Genomic DNA, 19,135 nt, shown 5'->3' on the forward strand with positions numbered 1-19,135 from the left:
TATATATATGTGTGTATGCATGTATATATACATAACATATATTTATCATAACTATATATAATATGCATGTATTATATACATAATATATATAATATACAATGGAATATTATTTGTATATGTTGGTATTATATGGTATATATTATATACATAATATATAATGGAATATTATTCAGCCATAAAAAAGAATGAAATCTTGCCGTTTGCAACAATATGAATGGATCGACAGAGTATAATGCTAAGTGAAATAAGCCAGTCAGAGAAAGACAAATACCATATGATTTCATTCATATATGGAATTTAAGAAACAAAACAATGAACAACAACAAAAAAAGAGACAAACTGGGGTTCCTGGCTGACTCAGTCGAAGAAACTTGCAACTCTTGATATCTGGGTCATGAGTTCAAGCCCCATGTTGGGTGCAGAGGTTACTTAAATAAATAAACTTAAAAGAGAGAGAGAAACAAACCAAAAAACAGACTCTTAACTATGTGGAACAAAATGACGGCTACAAGAGGGGGAATTGGTGAAATAGATGAAGGGGATAAGAGTACACATATCTTGATGAGCACTGAGTAACATATGGAATTGTTGAATTACTATATTGTACAAATTAATTAACACTATGTTAATTACAATGGAATTTTCTTTTAAGTTTGTACACAAATGTTCAAGGAGATTTATTTATTTATTTTTAAAATATTTTATTCGTTTATTTGACAGAGAGAGAGAGCACAAGCAGGCAGACAGGCAGAGGGAGGGGGAGAAGCCAACTCCCCACCAAGCAGAGAGCCCTACAGGAGGCTTGATCCCAGGACCCCAGGATCATGACCTGAGGGGAAGGCAGATGCTTAACCGACTGAGCCACCCAGGTGCCCCAGGAGCATTATTTATAATAGCCAAAATGTGGAAACAACCCAAATATTATTCAGCTGATGAAAGGATAAACAAAATGTGTTATATCCACACAATGGGATATTATTCAGGTATATAAAAAGGAATGAAGTACACATACATGTTACCACATGGATAAGCCTCTTACATTAAGTGAAAGAAACCAATCACAAAAGTGCACATAGCATATGACTGCATTTGCATCATTTACACGAAATGTCCAGGACGGGCAAATCTATAGAGACAGAAAGATTAGTAGTTGCTACAGGTAGAAGTCTAATTATATGCTTGCTGAAACATTTAGGGAAAAATATATAAATGTCTGCTACTTACTTTGAAATACATGTTAAAAAATGTAGATTAATGATTGAGAAGTGATATATGGATAGATATGGGATAAAAGAAACAAAATCACGATGACAAAATCTAGGTGGTAGGCATAAGAGGTGTTCAAATGTAAAATTCTTTAAACTAGGAACATTCTAGGGGCGCCTGGGTGACTCAGTCGTTAGGCGTCTGCCTTCGGCTCAGGTCATGATCCCAGGGTTCTGGGATCGAGCCCCGCGTCGGGCTCCCTGCTCAGTGGGGAGCCTGCTTCTCCCTCTCCCACTCTCCCTGTTTGTATTCCCTCTCTTGCTGTGTCTCTCTGTCAAATAAAATCTTAAAAAAACAAAACTATGAACGTTCTAATAAAAATCATAGGGAATGGGAAGTTCTTTTTTTTTTTTTAAAGATTTTTTATTTTATTATTTATTTGAGAGAGAGAGAATGAGAGATAGAGAGCACGAGAGGGAAGAGGGTCAGAGGGAGAAGCAGACTCCCCGCAGAGCAGGGAGCCTGATGTGGGACTCGATCCTGGGACTCCAGGATCATGACCTGAGCTGAAGGCAGTTGCTTAACCAACTGAGCCACCCAGGCGCCCGGGAATGGGAAGTTCTTAATACTAAAAATTCAGTGAAGTAAGCAGAAACAAAATAAGTATTTTTATTTATTTTTTTATTTTTTAAAAGATTTCATTTATTTATGTGAGAGAGAGAGAGAGCGAGAAAGAGCACAGGTAGGGAGGAGAGGGAGAAGCAGGCTCCCCACTGAGCAGGGAGCCTGACGCAGGACTTGATCCCAGGACCCTGGGATCATGACCTGAGCTGAAGGCAGACGCTTAACGACTGAGCCACCCAGGTACCCCAAAATAAGTATTTTTAATGTAATTGCTCTTCTAAGAGATAGTAAATTGAAAGAGAACAAAAAGTTAAAAAACACTATTCACAATGGCAAAAAATTAAAGATCAAGGTGGGCAGGAGGGGCAGGAAACCACATACACAGGTAAATGGAGAATCATAATCTACTTTCCCAAAAGTGATAGCTGAATATTTAAGTATTTAAATTCTATGTAGGGGCACCTGGCTGGCTTAGTCGATGGAGCATGCAACTTTTTTTTTTAAGAGTTTATTTATTTATTTGAGAGAGAGAATGAGAGAGAGAAAGCACGAGAGGGAAGAGGGTCAGAGGGAGAAGCAGACTCCCCGACGAGCAGGGAGCCCGATGTGGGACTCGATCCCATGACTCCAGGATCATGACCCGAGCCGAAGGCAGTTGCTTAACCAACTGAGCCACCCAGGAGCATGCAACTCTTGATCTCAGGGTTATGAGTTTGAGCCCCGCCTTGGGTGCAGAGATTATTTAAACATAAACATCTTTAAATTCTACGTAAATGCATGCAGAGATTAAGTGATTCCAGTCATAATGGCACAGATTTGCCTCCTGACGGTATATACTGTTACATTAGTTTAAAAAAATTTTTTTAAAGAAAAAACTTATGTTTATTATATAGTATTTATGACATGAAACTAAATATTGAGGCAAATTATGCCAGTGTTTCAGCAGGTTACTGGAATTGTGAAACATAGAAAAATAAAGACTGAAGAGGAAACAAATGAAAAAAGTTAACAGCTACTAACATCGGGGAACAGAACTGGGGTAACAGCAATGTTAGTTTCCTTGTGTTACAGGGGCACCGAAAAGAAACCTTTCCAAGTGTGCGCGCGTATGCTCACGCACAGAGAACCTGCAGAAAGGGCAAAATCTTCCTCTTTAGCAGAAACCACTTTGGTTGTCTTTAATCCTCCATTTCCGACCAAGTTCTCGTAACTATGGGGTCGAGAGGAGATGTGTAAAGCCAAAGGCAAACTAGGGGCTTGGATTGGAGGGAGAGAAACCGTGGAGCCTCAACCCACCCACCAATCTGCTTCAGCCGTCCCGAACCTCTCAAGAACCGACATACCTGGGCCCCCCCGCCCCCGAAATAATCCCGAAACACCGGGGTTCGCTGGCCGTGCGCCCCAGCTCATCGAGCCGCAGGGTAAAACCCAAATCCGAAGGGGACAACACTGTCACTGATAAAAACCGCCCGCTCCCTAGTCCTCAATCCCTGGGCGCTACAGACAGAAACCAAACCCTGACGACGGACTCGGAAACGCTGATCGCCACACGCCTGTCATCACTGAGCCCCAGTCCTTCAGGACCGACTCCAAAGCCACCGCACCCACACACCGCCCGTCACGGGCTCCCGCTTGCTTCCGCTCCCCAACGGACCCCACTCCTCCACCCTCCCGGGAACCCACAGACACCTTGGTCCTCTCTTCCTGCTCCACAAACCGAACCACACACAGACCCGATTTTCTAGGGACCCCACCGCGACCTCCGACCAGCCGCGTTTCCGCGAACACTCCTGCCGCGCCCACGCCCGGCCTCCGCGACGGCGGCCGACGAGGACTAGAGGCGTTTCTGCGGCGCACGGCCGCTTGCACTTCCGGCTTTTCCTGGAGTCACTATGTCTGCGCCCATCTGGCTACCGGTCCCCGAGGCGGCCATCCTTCAGTAACCCAGGTACGCAAGGCGAAGTGGCCGTTTTGGTCAGAATGGCCAGGTAAGGCTCGGTACGGTGAAAACCTACCGAAAGTACTCCCATTTCTTTCACCTTAAATCCTGCGCTGCAAACTGCACTGCTTTTCAGAAGCTCGAACTTACACAAGTCAAACATGCGGTAGGCTAGTCCACCTCAGCGGGTTGGCGAGAAAAGGAATCCACTCTGCACGAAGAAGGATTTGGAAATCACATAAGGCGCAGCCATCTTAGAAGTTAGCTATCCGGGCGCCTGGGTGGCTCAGTCGTTAAGCGTCAGCCTTCGGCTCAGGTCGTGACCCCAGGGCCCTGGGATCGAGGCCAACATCGGGCTCCCTGCTTAGTGGGGAGTCCGCTTCTCCCTCTCCCTCTGCCCCTGCTTGTGTCCCCTCTCTCGCTGTGTCCCTCTCTGTCAAATATATAAAATCTTAAAAAAAAAAAAAGTATCTGTACAAAAATAAAAAATCTTTCAACGGAGGAAAAAGAGCAAACATAAAGGCCAAAGGACAAATACCCTGGGAACGCTTCTGACTGGATGTGGAGGCTGAGAGGAAGATTTTTGAGGACAAAAAAGTATCTGGAGAAGCACTCCCGGTACAGGGAGAGTGATAATGCCATCCATGGGAGCGAAAAAACAGCGACTGGGAGAAACCAAGCTTCCCTTTAGGGAGGTGGTGGGGAGACACAGTTACAGCTCAGAAAGGTGAGGAGAGCAGTCCCAACCCAATGTCCAGGTGGCAAGTTATTCACACGTGATAGTGGGCTCCCACGTGGAGCCCGTGCCAAGGGCGGGGCTTTCTGAGAACCAAAGGCCAGAATTTCTGGAAGGAATAAGACAACTCCAGGGAGAATTTAAAAGTTGTACAAGAAAGGAAAAATAATCCTAGTACACTACATGGCTGAGCTATAAATAGTATTTACATAGTCATCATAATGTAAACACCAAATCTAATCCAAGCAAAACTAACATATAACTTCTGGAAGAATGAGGAAAGTAAAATCCCTATGTGCAGAGAACTGTATTTGCAGGAAGAGTTATTCTGAAGTTTCCTTTATGATAAATCTATGGATAAAGTCCCCAAATTAAAAATCCACTGTTAGTATATCCATATTACTTAAACTGTCAAAATCTTTAAAAGAATAAAAATCCTTTCAAAACTAACTCAAGCTTAAGAGAATTGCAAAATAAAACAGAACCATGGGGCGCCTGACTGGCTCAGTCAGAAGAGCATGCAACTCCTGATCTCTAGGTTGTGTGTTCAATCCCCATGTTGGGTGTAGAGATTACTTAAATAAATAAATTAAAACTGAGAACCACATGAGGCAGCAATTCCACTCCTACATATTTACTCAAAAACAATGATATGTCCTTAGGAAGACTTACACAAGAAAATTCATAGCACCTTTATTCATAATAGCCCCAAACTAGGGTGTCTGTCAATATAGGAGAATGGGGGTAGAATAATAGTTATAAATACACACAAAGTAAACAAGCAGCTTATAAAATTAAAGAAAAACTGAAATAAGATTTTTTTTAAGATTTATTTATTTCAAGGGTGCCTGGGTAGCTTAGTCCATTGAGCATCTGCCTTCAGCTTGGGTCATGATCCCAGGGTCCTGGGATTGAACCCCGCAGGATTGAGCCTGCTTCTACCTCTGTCTCTGCTTGCCGCTCCCCATGGTTGTGTGCTCTTGCTCTGTCAAATAAATAAATAAAATCTTAAAAAAAAAACAAAAACAAAAGATTTATTTATTTGAGAGGGGGCAGGGTCAGAGGGAGAGGGAGAGAGTGTCTCAAACAAACTCCATGTGAGCATGGGACCTGACACAGGGCTCAATCTCCCAACCCTGAGATCACAACCTGAATGAAACCAAGAGTTGGATGCCCAACCGTGCCACCCAGGTGCCCCTGAAATAAGATTTTTATTCACTCTTAAGATGGGCAAAGATTAAAAGATTGATGAGATTTTGAGGAAATAGGCATTCTGATAGACTTGGCCTTTTTTTCCCCCCATGTGTGAAGTGAGGGTAATATTTAGGTACACCATCAATAGCTTTTGAGGTGGGGAACAAAGACAAAAGAAAAAAATTAAATTTCCTTAAATCTTACATCCACTGACAAGTCTTTGAGACAGGCAGAGTGACCTTCCTCTAGGAACTCAACTGCCTCAATGTTAATATTTTGCTAAGGGCAAAAGGCAGTCCTAGCTTAACATTATCGCAACCTCCAGGATCTTGTAAGTCTCCTTTAACTTATAAAAATTCCTTTGGAAACTTCCTTTATCTCCACCCACCAAGATATATATTAGCAATCAACCACCAAGCATGTGGCCCACTGATGTACATCTGAAGGGTCACTGAAGCAGGAGAGTGAAGTTCTTGTCTCAAAGGGCTGAAGAATGAATCTCACAAATAAAGGAGAGTAAGTAAAGTGATAGAGTTTTATTAAGTTTTATTATTTATTTTATTTATTACTATTATACTATTAGTAATTTATTTATAATTTATTATTTATATTTTATTTTATTAAGTTTTATTAAAGTATTAATACTTATTAAGTATTATTAATTTAATTATTAAGTTTATTTATTTATTAAAACTTTATTAAGTTGTATTAATTAATAAATTATTATTTATTATCCTTTATTAAGCAAGGATACAGGAAAAGCTCTCAGGAGTAAGAGGGGTCCTGACAGGGTTGCCAACATGGGCCTCCACCAACAGTCTTTTATTTAGAACTAACCAGGGAACTTGTGGCCTTATCATTCTTGTAATGTCTTGGTTTAAGTGAGGATTGATGATAACATCTTTAATGGCTTATTTTTTCTTTGGGGTCTGGTTATTCTTTGTTGGTCACTATGTGACTATCATAAAAAGACACCACCTCTGACGCCCAGGGCAGGGTGGTCTGGTTTGTTCCCTTATATCTGGTTTCATTACACCTCAGCATTTCTGGGATTCCTGTGAGTCTGATCACCTAGCCCCCTCCCTATCTCTTCCTACCTACCCCCGCCTGTCTCTTACTCAGTGAGACTCTTCAGATGTCTATCTGTGGGTGATATACATCAGGGATGATTGCCACCATGTATCATGGGGGGGGGGGAGGATAGAGACAAAGGAAGTTTCCAAAGGAAGTTCCAAAGGAATTTGTATATGTTAAAGTAGACTTACAGGATCCTGGAGGTCGGGCTAAGATTGCCTCTTGCCCTCAGTAAAGTGTCAACATCCAGGCAGTTGAGTCCCTACAGGAATGTAACTGCCCACCTCAAGGGCTTGCCAAAGGGCTGCAAGTAGTAAGGAAATTTAATATTTTTTTTCTGCCTTTGTTTCCCACATCATCATGATTAAGGTTTTATTAGACAGTAATAAATGACCTTTTCCTAACAATAGCTAGCCCTCTCAAAGTCCTAGAAACCTTGCTTCCAAAATTCCTTAGAGACTTATGCTATCCCTAACCCTCCTCCAAATTGAGTGTATATAATCGATTGCTCCTCACAATCCCAGTGCAGCTCTTTCTGCCCACAGGTCCTGTCCCCATGCTTTAATAAAACCACCTATTTACACTGAAGATGTTTCCAGAATTCTTCCTTGGCTGTTCGCTCCAAATGACAACATTTCCACATCAGCTTTCAGAATGCTAAGTAAGATAATGTAATTACTACACCTGAAATAGTTCCCTGTTCAAAAAATGTGTATACACTTAATATAAATTAGCTATTTGTTTTAGTATCAAGTTCTTTTTAAAAAAAAGATTCTATTTATTTATTCGAGACAGAGTGAGAGTAAGCACGGGAGTATAAGCGGCGGTTGGGTGGGCAGAGGGAGAGGGAAAAGCAGGTTTCCCGTTGAGCTGGGAGCCCTCGCCCCGGGGGCTCAATCCCAGGACTCTGGGATCATGACCTGAACTGAAAAGGAGATGATTAACCGACTGCGCCACCCAGCTACCCTCTTCCCGGGATCCAGTTTTTGAAGAAGGGTAGCAGCCAGTAAAATGTATTCATCAATAGAACCGGTTTGGGACAGCAATCTAGAATTATCTACCCCACAAATATTTTTCATTCCCTTTGACTCAATTCCAATTTTAATAATTACTTCACTAGAAATTATATGTGAACACGTTTGAGTTGGGATAAAAACCTTTTAAGAAATTTCTACCAACAATTTCTAGTCTTCTATCCCCCCCATTTCTCCACCCTCTACCTTGGTGATGAGCACAGCCCCTCCCTCACTACTAGCTCTACTTACGCACGAGCCCTCTCACCTTTCACCCTGGAGATGTCACCTAACCACCACCCCCAGTCCTGGCAGGAAGAGATCTTTTCCTTAAACTGAATTAGTAGTTTACTCTGTGCCCCCAGTGAGGCCTACTGCCTCTGTCGTACTACTTTGGCTTCTCGAAACCCTATACCGGCCTCTATAAGCATTCCCTAAGGTTGCTCCAATGGTTTCCACCCCTTAAAGCACAACTCCCTTTCCTGTACGGACAAGTGCACCTTTTTCAAGATGGTCGCGCCGCTGTAAAGTTTTGCGCTTGGCACGCACCAGCCCGCAAAGCGGAGGCGACGGCCTTTGGGCTTGGTGCGCCTCCGGAAGCCATAGAGACGGGAGCATGCGCATTGCCCTTTGTGGCGCTCACAACTGACGTAAGGCGGACTAGTACTATTCTCTCGGGCAGAAAAGTGAGTTGTACGACCGGTCTTCCAATATGGCGGCTCCCACATAAATTGGCCAGGAGGGCGTCGCCATACTCTCTCACAGTGTCTTTGTCTAAAAGACCGAAAGCTGAACGGAATCTTCGTCAGTGGAAGGACGCCCCCGGGGTGGTGGTTTGGCAGCCTGTAGACTCGGATGCCACAAACGTTAAACTTGACTTCGTGAGGTGGAACAGTCGCGTCTGAAGCCGAAGTGATGGGCCGTGGCTCTTCCCACCCTCCCAACTGGTGCGCGAAGGCTCTATTAAGGGGTCTCAGTTTCGCGTTCTGGGAGCGGAATAAGGTTGAGCGAGGTTTGTGGAGATTTGGAGTTAATGGTAGGGGAGGCTTGGGTTGTCCGTGAGAGAAACAAGCCGTTGTGGGGTGGGAGATGCATTCTGTGATTTGAGGGAGCGGGGTAGTAGGAAATGGTGCAGGCCTGGGGACGATCCGGGATTGGAGTGGCCTGGAGAAAGGTGTTAGAGCTTGGGGTATTGCTTTGTAGGGGAGGTCAGTGACTGGGGCGATCTTGGAGGCAAATCAGTGATTGGCGTTACCTAGACAGTGGATCAGTGATTTGGATGCCCTTGGGATAGGTCAGTGATTGGGGCGTCTTTCAGGTAAGGTCACTGATTGAGGATGAATGATGGGAGGTCAGTGTTTAGGGTGTTCATGAAGGAAGTCAGGAATGGGGGTGTCTTTGAGGGTGTCAGTGCCTGAAAAGGAATTATGCGGAAGATTAGTACTTAGGACGGCCTTGAGGGGCTGTCAGCAATTGGACCATCCTTGGAAAAAGGTCAGTGACTGAAGAATCCTTGGAGCACGTCACTCATCAGGACGTCCTTGGGACGGTTTACGAATGCCACTGTCCATGGTGGGAATATTCATGGTGTTGGGAGGGTGGGGGTTCAGTGACTGAGACATCTGTGGTAGATACTTTAGTGCTTTTTTTTTTTTTAAGATTTTATTATTTATTTGAGAGCGAAAGTGAGAGAGATCACACACACAGGGAGAAGTAGAAGCAGGTTCCTCGGCTGAGCGGAGAGCCCAAGTCGGGGCTCGATCCCAGGACCCAGGGATCATGACGCCAGCCGAAGGCAGACACTTAACCCGGCTGAGCCACCCAGGTGCCCCTAGTTTAGTGCTTTTGATGTCCTTTGCTTAAGTCGGTGTTTGGGATGTACTTGGGGGGGAGGGATCAGTGATTGAATGATCTTTGGGGGTGGTCAGTGAATGGGGTGGCTTCTGGGGAGTTCAGTGCTTGGGGCAGCTTCGTTTCTTATCTTTGAGGGTCTCCAATGATTATTTTATTTTTTATTTTCTGGTACATATAAAAGCAGCTATTTTTTTTTAATCTTTCTTTACTGAACTCTTATTTCTGATGTAATTACTAATTGATTCTTGTAGGTTTTCCAGGTAAGCAGTTAGAACACCTGCAGGTAAGTTTAACTCAGAGAAAAGAATATGGACTTTGGATTTGGGCAGACCTAAGGTTTTTATCCATATTCTGCCACTTTACTATGTGAACTTGAGCAAGTTTCTCAACCTCTCTGAGACTCTTTTCCATTTGTTAAACAAAAACAAAAAATAAACTGTGCTAACTACTCATACAGTTAAAGATCACACAGTAGATACCCAAGACAGGTTAGCAAGCAGTATTCCAGTATTTATACCTGTTTCTCTAGATTTTTTAGGTTTTTAAAAATTTCTCACTGGACTTCCCCCCCCCCCCACTTCTTAGTAATGGTCTTTCTCTAAGTGCAGATTTAGTTTTGAGTACAGTTTTGGTAAAATTACATAATTTAATGATGACAGGTTTGTTTGTATTTCTTTATTATAAAATAATTATGTTTTCCCTGCTCATGCTCTCTATCTCTGTGTCTCAAATGAATAAATAAAATCTTAAAAAAATAACAAAATAAAGTAATTATGTTTATTGAAAAATAAGTCATCAGGTAATACATATTACTTTTTTTTTTTTAAGATTTTATTTATTTGACAGAGAGAGACACAGCGAGAGAGGGAACACAAGCAGGGGGAGTGGGAGAGGGAGAAGCAGGCTCCCCACAGAGCAGGGATCCCAATGCGGGGCTCGATCCCAGGACCCTGGGATCATGACCTGAGCCACCCAGGCGCCCCTCTTTCTTTCTTTAGACTATCATATTAACCTACCACCTAAAGAAACCATATATTTTAGATATATATATATTTGTGTATATCTAAAATACATATATACATACAAATAAGGACTCAAACAACTCAGAAAAATCTGTTAGACTCACACAATTTCTGTAATCCCCAGGTCCTGGCTTCCTGGGATAAAATAGTTCCTATGAGGGAAGGAAGTGAAGGTACGAAGATCAACACTGCATCCTTGACCAGAGACCTTGAACTAGAGCTTCAGAATAGAGCCCAGAATCAACAACAGAGCAGATATTAGACTTTCTGATGGTATATAAGGGCTCCAGAAAATGTCCAAGTCCCAAGTGAGTTTATTTAAATATTTATTTTCCATTAGGCCTTCCGTGGGTTTGAGGAGGCTTAATAATACATGTATTAAAAGAATATGTTTATTTGTATTTATGAGGACTACTCTATACCAGATATAGCATGAAGAGATAAATGTCAGAATTTGGGAAAAAGTTAAAGGATCAACTTCACAGCCAGGTTGCTACAAGAATATGTAAATCGTATGTTTATACAAATTATTATTACTATTTTTTAAAGAATTTATTTGAGAGACACAGAGATAGCGAGAGAGAGCACGAGCAGGGAGGAGAAGGAGAAGCAGGCTCTCCACTGAGCAGGGAGCCTGCCGTGGGGCTCAATGCCAGGACCCCAAGACCATGACCCAAGCCAAAGGCAGACGCCCAACTGACTCAGCCACCCAGGCGCCCCATTATACAAGTTTTTTTTTTTTTAACTAGTTTCTAGGTTTTGTCTTTTTTTTTTTTTTTTAAGATTTTTATTTATTTGACAGAGAGAGACAGCGAGAGAGGGAACACAAGCAGAGGGAGTGGGAGAGGGAGAAGCAGGCTTCCCGCGGAGCAGGGAGCCCGATGCGGGGCTCGATCCCAGGACCCTGGGATCATGACCTGAGCCGAAGGCAGACGCCCAACGACTGAGCCACCCAGGCGCCCCTATACAAGTTGTTTTAAGTTAGAACATAGATTATAACCCAGAAAGTTCTAAACAGTTTATAAAATCGAGCTACAAACTTGTCTTTCGTATTCCCCGTCCCACTTACCCATTGCTGCATATCGTCACCCTGAAACCTGGTGGTATGCATTTATTTTTAATCCATTCTCATGGATTCAGTGGGTCAGGAAGTAAGAAAGGGCCCATGGTGGTGTCTTACATGTTTGTAGGTTCCCAAGACCACTCTCAGGTTCGATGATTTGCTAGAAGAACTCAGAGTACTCAGAAACATTGTTATACTCCCAATTATAGTTTATTACAGCAAAAGCAAAAAGGTACATAAGGCCTGAACCAGGAGACACCAGGCAGAAGCTTCCACTTGTTCTGAGTGGAGTCACGTAGACAGTGTTGGATTTTCCCAGCAATGACTTGTAACAGCACATTTTGAATACTGCTAGTTAGGGAAGCTCACTCAAGCCTTCATTTCCAGGGTTTTTATTTGGGTTGGACACATAGGCAATGCTGACTACACGAATGGCTGACTTTAGTCTCCAGCCCTTTCAGAAGGCAAGCTGCCATGGTGCCCAAGTCTCCCACCATAAACAACATTGATAGTATGAATTATCTGGTGTAGCCCAAGGCTCTCAGGTAAAGATATTTCTAGGACTTCCTACGTATGAACAGGTAAGCCCCAAACCTTTCTTTGGCATGTGCAGGGTGTGGACAACCCAGATTGCCGTGTTCATCCTTCATTGCACAGTTTATCTCCACACGGTGATGTCTGAAACCTCAGCTGGGAAGACTCAAAGGTTGGGGACTGGAATCATCTGAAGGCTTTTTCATTTCTCTATCTGTTTTCCAGGATGACATGACTCAAAAACTAGACAGCTGAGGCTCTTGACTGGAGTATTTATGCATGGTCTCCCTTTGTGGTTTGGGCTTCTCAACAGCATGATGCTAGATTCTAAGAGAACCAGACTGAAACTGCATGGCCTTTTCTGCTTTAGCTGCAGAAGTTATGCATCATCACTTCTGCTGCATTGTCTTTGTTACAAGGAAGTCCCTAAGACAAACTAGATTCAAGGGAAGGGGAAGAGGCTCTACCTCTTGATGGGAGAGTGACAAGGTCACATTGCAGAAGGTTTGGAATGGGACATACTATTGTGGTAATCCTTGGGAAATATAATCTCCCACATGGCCAGCAATAAAAAATCGTTGGCGATTTGCCTTAAGGAGAAAACTCCTCTAGAAAAGTAGATCGTTCCTGTCATGTAAGTAGGAAGAAGTGTCTTTGATAGGTCATTACTGAGATTGTTTAGTGCTCAGTTCCCTCTATAGCAAACCACCAATAAAGTGGTATTTTATCAGCCATCCTCAGAAAAGCCAGTGGTGTTATATCAAAACCACACTCAATGAGCAGAGTGCTTCAGGGTTCCAAAACTGTAGCTCAAGTCCATCGGCTCCTGAAGGTCTGACTTTATCCAGGGATAACATCTAGATCATCAAGAAAAATGGATGGATTCTAAGACCATTATTTGGTCTTCCACAAACAGCCCTCACAATTTAGTTTTTTCTTTAAATCAATGGTTCTCAATTCGGGATGATTTTGTCTGCCCAAGGGACATTTGACAATGTCCAGAGACATTTTTTAATTATCATAACTGCTAATAGGATCTAGTAAATAGAGGCCAGGGATGCTGCTAAACATCCTACAACACACAATACAGGCCTCCACCACAAAAAGTTTTCCAGCCCAAAATGTCAGTAGGGTTGAGGTTGAGAAACCCCAATTTATATTAATTAGCAAACATTTCCAAGTTATATCTATTAGCAAAGTCTTAGAATGTGTCCTTCATAATCTCAGTTCATAATCCATTTCTTCTATTTTAAAAATATTCCCCCAAAAAAATTAAAAAATAAAAATAAATTTTAAAAATCCAATTAATTAGTAAAGCTTAAAATATTCTCAGTGCCAAAGTTTGAAATAGTACAGAAGTTTCTAGAGCTAAACACTTAAGTTCCCCATTAATCCTTTTTCACCATCCTCAAGATAAACTATATAAAAACATAGGTGTATCCTTTTGACTTCCCCTGTCAGCATTTACATACGTAACTATGAATTTGTATATATTTGAGTTGGGGGTCCTTGGCCCACCCTCAGGTTCAATGATTCTCTAAAAGAACTCAAAAGGACTCAAAGCTCTTATAGTTATGAATTATTATAGTGAAAAGATACAGACTAAAGTCAACAAAGGCAAAAGACACAGAGTAGAGTCCAGGAGAGACCAGGCACCAGCTTCCAGTTGTCCTCGCCAGTGGAGTGGCTTGAATGTCATTTAATTCTCCCAGCAATGATATGTTACAACAGGTGGGAGGTATTGCCATCCAGGGAAGTTCACGTGCCCCTAGGTATCTAGGATTTATTGGAAGTCAGTCAACACAGGCATTCAGCATAGATGGCTGACCTCAGCTACTCAGTCTCCAGCCCCCCAAAATTCAAACTGATAGAGCATAGCCTAGGCCTCAGGAATGTGAAAACACCTGTAGCGGGCTGGATATTACAGTGGCTCAGAGCTTATCTCCCATGACCAAGTCAAGGGCCGGTTCTCCTGAAGACCGGCCTTTCCTTGGAGTGTGCAGGGCTTGGGCAAACCAGGCCTGCTGAGTCAGCCCTTTACCACACAGAACCTAATATCCATTGTCATAATTTAGGTTACAGTTTATGTACTTTTCTGTAACTTACTAAATGCTAATACTAAACTTAACCCAGTACCTTGAAAGTCTATACCTGTCAACATTTAAGCAACAAAAAAAATAAGTGAAAAATTTTTTGAGTGCTTATAGTGTGCTCTACCTGCTCTAAATTCAGTCATTTGATTTCACAACTTAGGAAGAAATGTATTTGCAGTGTTTTAAATGCTCATGGTTTTTCATTGTGCTGTCATTCATGTTACTTCTTTCTTGAATTCCATTCACCTCTCTCCTCCCCTCTCTGAGGAGGAGTTCTGCTCCTGAAGTTCAACCTTTGTAATTTTTCTCCTCCCCATTGGTGCCCACATGGTATATATTTCTTTCTCGCCCTATGTAAATGTATACTCTTGTGCACTTACATTCCTCTCTCTGCAAGCTAGTATGCTCCTTCAGGGTAGGAGAGGGTCTTATATAAAATAAGGAGTATCTAGTGCAGTATCTGACTATAGGTGCTTTCACATAGATTGTAGATGGTTCCTAGATTAAAGGATTTCAGGATGTCCTATTTCTCTTTTGTGAGAGTGAACATGTACATCAATGAATGATTGGAAGCACAAAGACAGGATATTTTAAATAAAAAATTAGTTTTTCCTACTAAGTATAATGCAACGCTAGTTATACAGAAAGCAGTCAGATGACTTTACCATAAGAAAAAGTATTATATTATACTTATCTTCATAGTATTAACCAATGATAATCCCTTTAGAAATGAATAGGAATGTTCTATTTCAGGGGTCACTGTCATTCAAGGATGTGGCTGTGGTTTTCACATGGGAGGAGTGGCAGCTATTGGACCCCATTCAGAAGAACCTGTATCAAGATGTGATGTTGGAAAATTATAGCAACCTAGTATCACTGGGTAAGCAGAGCTTTCTCAGGGTAATGTAGGCAATCAATTTCCTTTCCTTTCTCAGTGATGAAATGTGTGGAGCCTTAAAAGCACCTTACCTTTTTGAACTTGAGTTTCATATATCATTGATTTTAGTACCTTCTGGCCTCTAACAGAGTGCTTTTCTTTCAATCCTAAAGTAAAAGGCCTTTATTTGGCTAAGATCCAAGTTGTTCAGGCCTTTCAATATAACCTTCCCCACTTTTCAGAGGCCTTTTAGCCCAAGTATTTGTGTCCATGGATCCGCTATAATTTTCCTTGAGTAGGGTATCAAATTACCAAAGCAGATGCTTTCTACCAGTTGGAACATGGAACACCATGGATAACAGAGGAAGAAATCCAGAGTCAGATTTATCCAGGTGAGTGAAAAACCAACCCTGTGGCATAAATGGAAGTAAATTCCTATTTGGTCAGAAACAGGGAGGCACCTATTATTTGGAGAAATCTTGGAAGTTTTTAAGCTCTGAATGTGACAGCACGGGGGACATAAGTTCCCACATACATCAATACTGACTCCACTTTTTTTTTTTTTTTTTTTTTAAGTAGGTTCCATGCCCAGGGTGGAACCCAACACAGGGCTTGAATTCACGACCCTGAGATCAAGACCTGAGGTGAGATCAAGAGTCAGACAGTTAACCGACTGAGCCACCAAGGTGCCCCTTGACTCCACTTTTTAATCTCTCCATATTAGGATTCTTTTGCTTGGTTTTTAAAAGAATACATTTCTGGGGGTGCCTGGCTGGCTCATTTGGTAGAATGTGTTCAGGGTTGTGAGTTCAAGCACCATGTTGAGTGTGGAGCCTACTTAAAAAAAAAAAGTTTTCCAAAAAATAAAAATAAAAGAATACATTTCTTCTCATGTATTTGGATCAGATCCCACTCTAGTTCATCTTGGAACTTGTTCTCCTAATTTTTCTCCCTGGCATCCTCAGTTTGCCTGCCTTCTCATCTCCATCCCCTTAATGCATGGTTATAGCCTTCTTTTCTAATATACTCAGCATTCATAAATTGTCTCTTGTCTCCACATTCTGTAGTTTATTCCATTTTCCCCCTCCTTCCACTTAGAAATGTCTCAGACTTTCACTGTATACCCAGTCCCATTTCTTCTCCTCTGCTTGGCCTTTGCTATGGAATTCCATTCCTTCTATTTCATGGTCATTGAGGCTCATTGGTCTCCTTTCTAGAAGACACCTGGCAAGTTGATTGTCATACAGACGAGCACCAAGACAATCAAGGCAACCTTGAAACTATGGAGAGTCACCAGAAAAATAATGCATTTAGAAAAATACTGTGTCTAAGCCTAAACTTTGATGTCCCTTTAGCACAAAGATCCCATACATTTGACATACTTGGGAAACATTTGAAACCTAATGTAGAGTACATTATTCAGAATAAAAGCTATGCAAGAAACAAAGTTGAATTTAATGGATATGACAAATTATTTCTTTATACTAAACGTGAGGAAATTCATACTGGAGAAGAATACAATGAATATAATGAACATTTCAAGGCTTCTAGCCATAAGTCACAGCTTATAGAACATTGGAAAACTCAAACAGGAGAGAAACAGTATAACTGCAGTGACTGTGGGAGAGCCTTTTCCCAGAAGTCAGACCTCAGTAAGCATCAGCAAACACACATCGGAGAGAAACCCTATGGTTGCAGTAGGTGTGAGAAAGCCTTCAGCCAGAAATCCCATCTCATTTTACACCAGAGAACCCATACAGGAGTAAAACCTTATGGATGCAATAAATGTGGGAAAGCTTTTACTGATAAGTCATGCCTTAATAAACATCAGAGAACTCACACAGGAGAGAAACGGTTTGAATGTCATATATGTCAGAAAAGCTTCAGCGATAAGTCACAACTCACTTCACATCAAAGAACTCATACAGGAGAGAAGCCCTACAGATGTGGTGAGTGTGAGAAAAGCTTCAGCAACAAGTCACAGCTCATTATTCATCGGAGATCTCACACGGGAGAGAAACCCTATGGCTGCGATAAATGTGGGAAAACATTCCCCCTTAAGTTTAGCCTCATTTTACATCAAAAAACTCATACAGGGGAAAAACCTTATGGATGCAGTGAATGTGGAAAAGCCTTCATTCAGAGATCTGAGCTTATCAGACATCAGAGAACGCACACAGGAGAGAAACCCTATCATTGCAGTGAATGTGGAAAAGGCTTTAGTGTAAAGTCACTCCTCAATACTCACTGGAGAACTCATACAGGAGAGAAACCCTATGGGTGCAATGAATGTGGAAAAACCTTCTCCATCAAGTTTAGTCTCATCCTTCACCAAAGAACACATACGGGTGAGAAACCTTATGAATGCAATCAGTGTCAGAAAGCTTTCACCCAGAAGTCACACCTCACTATTCATCAGAGGTCTCACACTGGAGAGAAACCTTATGAATGCAGTGAATGTCACAAAGCCTTCAGCCGGAAGTCCTATCTCCTTATTCATCAGAGAATTCACTCGGGAGAGAAACCTTATGAATGCCTCCAGTGTGGGAAAACTTTCTCTCACAAGTTTAGCCTTATTATTCATCAGAGAATCCATACAGGAGAGAAACCCTATGGATGCAGTGAATGTGGGAAAACTTTTCCTATCAAGTTCAGCCTCGTTTTGCATCAGAAGACACATACAGGAGAAAAACCCCATGAATGCAGTGAATGTCAGAAATCTTTCGTCCAGAAGTCACATCTTATTATACATCAAAGAACTCACACAGGAGAGAAACCTTATGGATGCAGTGAGTGTTGGAAAACTTTCTCTCACAAATTCAGCCTCATTTTACATCAGAAAACTCATAGAGGAGAGAAATCATGAATGAAGTAAATATTCAGAAGTTGTCATTGAAAGTGAATAGTGGATGACACCAGAGTTTACATAGGAGTGAAACCTTAAGACTACAGATGTGGACACATTTTTTCCCCCAGACTCACACCTCATTGCTTATAAGAGAATGGTACTGGGTAGAATGCCAGACAGGAGGAAATACCTTCCTCCATACATGTCAACTGAATGTAGCCCAAGGGAACGAGTAGGAGGGAACATCTGTGTGTGTCTGTATTGATTGTGAGGATATTGTTGGCACGAAATCCAGCTACACTGGTATCAGAGAATTGACACTGATGAAAAAATTATATACTTGAATGAATCTGAGGTATCATCTTTCATGGGTATCATTTTATGAGGGTTGTCATTTCCTGTAATTGTGACATAATAAGCAGCATTATGGAACATTTTAAGTATGTAAATAAATACACTTGGCAGAAAACAAAGCAAATATTATATCAGAACTATGTGAGAATATGTGTTTTACATCTATTTTTATTATTAAAATGATTGTTCATAATTGGGAATTGCATGTGTTAGCATAGCAATTGTGACTCCCTAGTACACGTACTTCAATGTACACAAAACTTGCCAATAGAATAATCTGCATTGAGGGGCACCTGGGTGGCTCAGTCGTTAAGCGTCTGCCTTTGGCTCGGGTCATGATCCCAGGGTCCTGGGATCAAGCCCCTGATCGGGCTCCCTGCTCAGAGGGAAGCCTGCTTCTCCCTCTCCCACTCCGCCTGCTTTTGTTCCTTCTCTCGCTGTCTCTGTCAAATAAATAAATAAATAAAATCTTTTTAAAAAAAGAATAATCTGCATTGAATCTTTATATCATTACACTGCTACATAAGTTGTAATTGAACTACGTGGTTCATTATTTTAGTAAGAAATCTTAATAAAATACTGAATATCTCCTCCCCTGCCATCCATTTCCTGGTATTCGTAAATGGGCCTGGAAGATTTTGAACATTCCTTGAGTAAAATGTTTTTTCATCGACTCCATGGTAAAATTTTTCCCCCCACATAAT

The 19,135-nt window shown here is 41.8% G+C and overlaps 2 protein-coding genes across 7 annotated transcripts in view; one reads left to right on the forward strand and one right to left on the reverse strand.

Moving 5' to 3' along the window:
* ZNF613 (zinc finger protein 613) overlaps positions 1–19,135 on the reverse strand; it is a 65,061-nt gene that overhangs the window by 21,487 nt on the left and 24,439 nt on the right. For 3 of the 6 annotated variants that reach the window (XM_073886428.1, XM_025849517.2, XM_025849521.2), the window contains exon 1: positions 3,564–4,042. The exons of 2 other annotated variants lie outside the window; for them this stretch is intronic. The gene's annotated coding sequence lies outside the window, so the exon portion shown is untranslated. Of the gene's footprint in view, positions 1–3,519; positions 4,043–19,135 lie in introns of those variants that run through there. One more of the 6 variants, XM_025849518.2, reaches the window with a different exon arrangement.
* LOC112806980 (uncharacterized) lies at positions 7,570–19,096 on the forward strand. Its single transcript, XM_073886434.1, is given in 6 exon segments — positions 7,570–8,798; positions 10,787–10,970; positions 15,106–15,232; positions 15,529–15,621; positions 16,447–18,084; positions 18,087–19,096. Coding segments are annotated over 5 exon segments (1,929 nt in total). The 5' UTR covers positions 7,570–8,798; positions 10,787–10,955; the 3' UTR covers positions 18,143–19,096.

Source organism: Callorhinus ursinus, unplaced genomic scaffold (genome assembly GCF_003265705.2).
Source record: "Callorhinus ursinus isolate GAN/ISIS: 27379988/994484 unplaced genomic scaffold, GSC_fseal_2.0 scaffold71, whole genome shotgun sequence".
Lineage (NCBI taxonomy): Eukaryota > Metazoa > Chordata > Mammalia > Carnivora > Otariidae > Callorhinus > Callorhinus ursinus.